General features: G+C 35.8%; 1 protein-coding gene across 1 annotated transcript; it reads left to right on the top strand.

Annotated features, from left to right (window-relative positions):
- Positions 1-303: 303 nt before the first annotated feature.
- LOC142531574 (acyl-CoA-binding domain-containing protein 1-like) lies at positions 304-3,978 on the top strand. Its single transcript, XM_075637757.1, has 6 exons — positions 304-1,051; positions 1,903-2,005; positions 2,107-2,213; positions 2,778-2,869; positions 3,251-3,348; positions 3,621-3,978. Exons 1-6 carry the CDS (start codon positions 600-602, stop codon positions 3,798-3,800), a joined length of 1,032 nt encoding a protein of 343 aa, XP_075493872.1. The 5' UTR covers positions 304-599; the 3' UTR covers positions 3,801-3,978.
- Positions 3,979-4,856: the final 878 nt, after the last annotated feature.

Below are 4,856 nucleotides of genomic sequence, written 5' to 3'. Positions count from 1 at the left end.
TATGGCTCTGATATCATTTTATAGCATCGTGTAATAATTCTTTGATAAAATAGAATCAAGGGTATCTTGAATATTTTTTGAAAATACTTATTCTTTAAGGATCGATTTGAGCAACTTTCTTAAAACATAAAGGACTAGTTTGATATATTTAAACAAAAAAAAAGGTTTGAAATGAGATTTTGTTAAACATGATAAATGAGTTGGTTTTCGGAATGATAAACGTTATGATCCACTAGGGGTTGAACAAATTATTAGGGATTTTAAAAATCGTTTCTCCTTAAAAATCGTGTTATCATCACCACTTTTTTCACGATTAATAAGGGATTTGAGATTAATTTGGACTGCAGAGAACCGCACCGAAGACAACAGCAGGGGCATTGCCCCGAAAGCAGTTACTCATCCAGGTGGCGAAGGCGGCGCTGTCGAGTCGTCCGCCGTCAGCACAACTGCCGGCTTTCAGATTTTTGCTTTAATTAATGTTCTCTGAATAAACGCATACGAAGCATATATATCATTTCTCTTTCTCTTCCATTGCTCCATTTTAGGGTTCAATTTTTATTTTATTTTTTTGCTTCGGATTCTTATTTTTTGGTTTTTTAATGGCTGACTGGCAACAATACCTTCAATCGGTGTTCTTCGGGGTGATTTTCTCATTTCTCCTCGCGAAACTCTTCTCTGTGATCTTTGCGTTTCGTGAAGAGAACCTCGACATCACTCGATCTCATACACCCGAACCCGAACCTGAACCTGGTGTTCTGGGAGAAAATGAGCCGTTGATTGATGAAGATGTGCGATCGGGTAATAGAATAGCAGCGGAGATCAACGATCACAGTGATACCGATGATGATTGGGAGGGAGTAGAGAGCACCGAGCTGGATGAAACTTTCAGTGCTGCTACAGCATTTGTGGCCGCCAAGGCAGCTGATCGTGCGGCGGTGAAGACATCAAATGAGGTGCAATTGCAGCTTTATGGGTTGTATAAGATTGCAACCGAAGGACCGTGTTCTGCTCCACAGCCCTCCGCTCTGAAAATGACCGCTCGTGCCAAATGGTATTGACATTTAAATAATGCATCGTTTATTCTCTATTCGTGCTAGTTAATGACTTCCTGTAGACTTGGATTGCTGTTTGGTACTAGCGGTAAAGAAAAATTGAATCTTTTGTGTTTATAGGAGTTTTACTCTCACTTTTCGCCATCATGCCGATTTTCATTTTTCTCTGTCAATTCATGGTTCGCCGAAACGGGAACAGAACGGCCGGAACGGGCGTTCCGGAACCGGAACGTTAGCAACCTTGACGAGGTTCCGGGGTGTCTAGGTTGATGGCCTGTATCGGCGTTTCATATACCGAAAATGGGTATATAACGGTGGAAAACGGGGATATAGCGGTGGAACAGAAACGGAACGCATTTCGCGACGGTTTTGTTTTGAACTGTCGCTACTAGCTACGGTTTTATGTATGTAGCGACGGTTTTTATTCAACCGTCGCCGATGTTAGGTTTTTATTCAACCGTCGCCGATTAACATCGGCGACGGGTTTAATAAAACCGTGCTATAGTTAGCGACGGTTTGAATAAAACCGTCGCCAAATTAAAATCGGCCGTCGCCAAATTAAATTTCTTATTTACATCAAATAATCTATTTAAATGATATTTATTTTAATTTTTATATTTCTAAATATTTTCCAAAATTTTTAATTTTTATATATTTATAATATTTTTTTTAAATATCCGTTCCGCAACCGTTCCGCGAAATTTCATTGTAACTGGAACGGTAGCATCCGTTCCGATCTTCGCGACCGCGACAGCGAACCATGTCTGTCATGGAATTTCCACGCGTAATGTACTGCTTTTGCAACTGGATGCCTTTTGACTGTTCTTGGCTAAAAATTTTCATCTGCTAGGCAAGCTTGGCAAAAGTTGGGTGCCATGCCTCCTGAAGAAGCAATGCAGAAGTACATCGACATTGTTACGGGGTTATATCCCTCTTGGGCTGCTGGTTCAACTGTGAGAATAGAGTCATTCTTTATTTTTAACGAGTTTATCCATTGATACGCTCGTCTCAAACATTGTTGTTTTTCGGTTACTATGGCCGTCACTTGTTGCAGAAGAAGAGAGAAAATGAGAGCAGTGATGTCTCTATTTCAGGATCCAGAGGACCGATGGGTCCTGTATTTAGCACCTTTGTATATCAAGAAGAACCTGGAAGCGAGATGTAAGGATTCCGAACTTATCTTATATGCTTACAATCATTAACAATATATTACATCATGTTAAGCTTAGTCTCATTATCGTCTATGTGGTTGCATGTGAGCATCAACAAGAGTGTTATTTGCATGTCAGTCTCTTTCCTTAGAATATTTAACCCACCATATGCAAGCATAAGATAAGATGCTGCATACTTAGTCGTAGAATAATTCATGGAGATCTTAACCACGTTCTCGCATCACGACAAGATACTACCATGGACTTTCAAATTGAATGAAGTCAATATTTAGTTCAAAAGTGGTATACCTGAAATTACAATTTTGATTTCCTTGTTTTCTTGGGCACCATATATCCATATCCTGCCTGCTGACCTTGCGTATAAGCTTAACAGGTGAATTCACATTCCTTTCATCAATTATTAACTGGACAGACATGTTTATTTTTTATAGGAATATAATGCACCTAAAACATGAAATATAATTCAATGAAACCAATCTTATTAGTGGTGCCTTTCATTTGCAATGATCTGGAGAGAAGAATTTAAATTCAATCTCTCTGGTTTTTCTTGAAGAGCATTGGATTCTATACATTTGTTTGCACAAGAAGGAGATGAAGAGAATCTGATCAAGTGCATGGATAACGGTGTCCCATTGAATCTGAAAGGTAGGTAGACTTTAAATCTCTAAATCCTCGACTATTTTTCCTTGGCATAATTATGGTTATGATAACAATGCAACACTGTCAAGTTCGGATCAATTGGTGACTATCTATAAGTCAGATATCTCTAAACAGGAGAGAAAAAAAGATGAGATATTAAAACTGATATTAAGCTGTCGATGTCCTTTGTATGTCCTACATGTTCTGGAAAGTTGAAAATAAATTAGCAGAATCAATTAGCACTTCTGTTCAGCATTAGTGGTTCGACATAATTATATGCCAGCCTTGAATTTTGGGATGGGCATGAAAGTTTTTTTTGCTGTCAAATATATGTATTTGGATCTAATAAGAGCCTCTAGTTTAAACAGATTTCTTAAATTATTGTAGATGGAGAGGGTCGCACACCCTTGCATTGGGCTGTAGATCGAGGCCGTATGAATATTACAGCATTGCTTCTGAACAAGAATGCTGATGTGAATGCGAAGGTAGATGATAGTTTATCTTGTGATACTTCTTTTTGAATCTCAACTTCTGAAATGGGAAACCTCTCCCCATTGATTTTTCGCCCTGACATAAATATGTCGGAGGATTTGAATTTTTTTGAGCCTAATTATAAGATTTGCTCATGAGTATTAATTTGCCATCTTTCAACTGTTTTACACTCTTATCTGATTTCTTGAACTCTTCAAATTACCCTAAGCGCGAAGAAAACGAGAGCTGTTGGCCAAATTTTCTAACATATGTCCGTTTTTGGAAGGATAATGAAGGTCAAACTGCATTGCACTATGCTGCTATCTGTGAGAGAGCTGCCATTGCCGAGTTACTAGTGAAGCATGGTGGTGATATAGAGATAAAAGACAATGAGGGAAACACTCCATCCGATCTTTGTGAGGTGAACTGGCCTTGGATGCAACGCATAGTCAATGACTCCAGCTAATTATAATTAACATATAATGAATGCTTTTAGAGTTACTATTCCACTCATGTATATGGTTACATCGGTATACGTTCTGGGCTGTGTTATTTTTCAACCATCCAGAATTTGGTCATGTCCAAATATTGGTGACAAGTTTTTGATTGTATAGATGAAGAATAAGACGATTTCGATTGAAGAATCTAATTCCTGCTTCTTCCACTGTCGATATTATAGTTTCATCTATCGGCTATGTTTTGGACTGTATAATTCGATTCGACATTTGGATGCTAATCAACATGACAAGTCAATCCAACCCTCAACTGTAACGTCCGCCAAAAAAGATAGAGTGCGCCAGCTCATTTATTTATTTTATTTTTTTGAAAAAATATTGTCTCAGAACTTGACAAATCTTTAATTAAAAAAAAAAGAGTAGGTTTTTTGTGAGATAGTCTCACGAATCTTTATCTGTGAGACGGGTCATTCCTATCGATATGCACAATAAAAAGTAATACTTTTAGCATAAAAATAATATTTTTTCATGGATGACCGATCTGTCCCACAAAATACGACTCGTGAGACCGTCTCACACAAATTTTTGCCTTTTTCGAAATACAAATTCCGTGATATTTTGAAAATAAAGTATTTTTTTAAATAGTGGATCAATTCGCTATTTTAAGATGATTTATGTTTCAAATTAGTTTATATACTAAAAATGAAAGTAGAAGCTCAAATTTATAAATTCGAAAAATAAAACAATAAGTGCATCATACACATTTTCTTTTAAAAAAAAAAAAAACTAAACCAACGTATATTTAAATAAATAAATAATTTGTTTTAAAAAAATACACAAATTCAATAATTTTAAATACAAAAATTTCAAGAATATTCCAAATATTATTATTATTATTATTATTATTATTTAAATAAATAAATAAATTTTTAAAATAAAAAATACAAATTATTTTTAAAAATAAATCACCTAATATGTTTCAAATAAAGAATTTTTTGAAAAAAAATTGGTCAACCAATTCGTTATTATAATGTGATCTATATTTTTAATTATTGAACTTGAGTTTC

This window comes from Primulina tabacum, chromosome 17 (genome assembly GCF_025594145.1).
Source record: "Primulina tabacum isolate GXHZ01 chromosome 17, ASM2559414v2, whole genome shotgun sequence".
In the NCBI taxonomy this organism is placed as follows: Eukaryota; Viridiplantae; Streptophyta; class Magnoliopsida; order Lamiales; family Gesneriaceae; genus Primulina; species Primulina tabacum.
The sequence above is the reverse complement of the archived record's forward strand: the minus strand, read 5'-3'. Positions and strand labels throughout refer to the sequence as shown.

Bases quoted from the DNA above. Each gene is read 5' to 3' on its own strand.
- LOC142531574 (XM_075637757.1), top strand. From the start codon at position 600: ATGGCTGACTGGCAACAATACCTTCAATCGGTGTTCTTCGGGGTGATT. The intron at 1,052-1,902 runs GTATTGACATTT...TTCATCTGCTAG, and splicing joins ATGACCGCTCGTGCCAAATG to GCAAGCTTGGCAAAAGTTGG. The intron at 2,214-2,777 runs GTAAGGATTCCG...TTTTTCTTGAAG, and splicing joins GAAGAACCTGGAAGCGAGAT to AGCATTGGATTCTATACATT.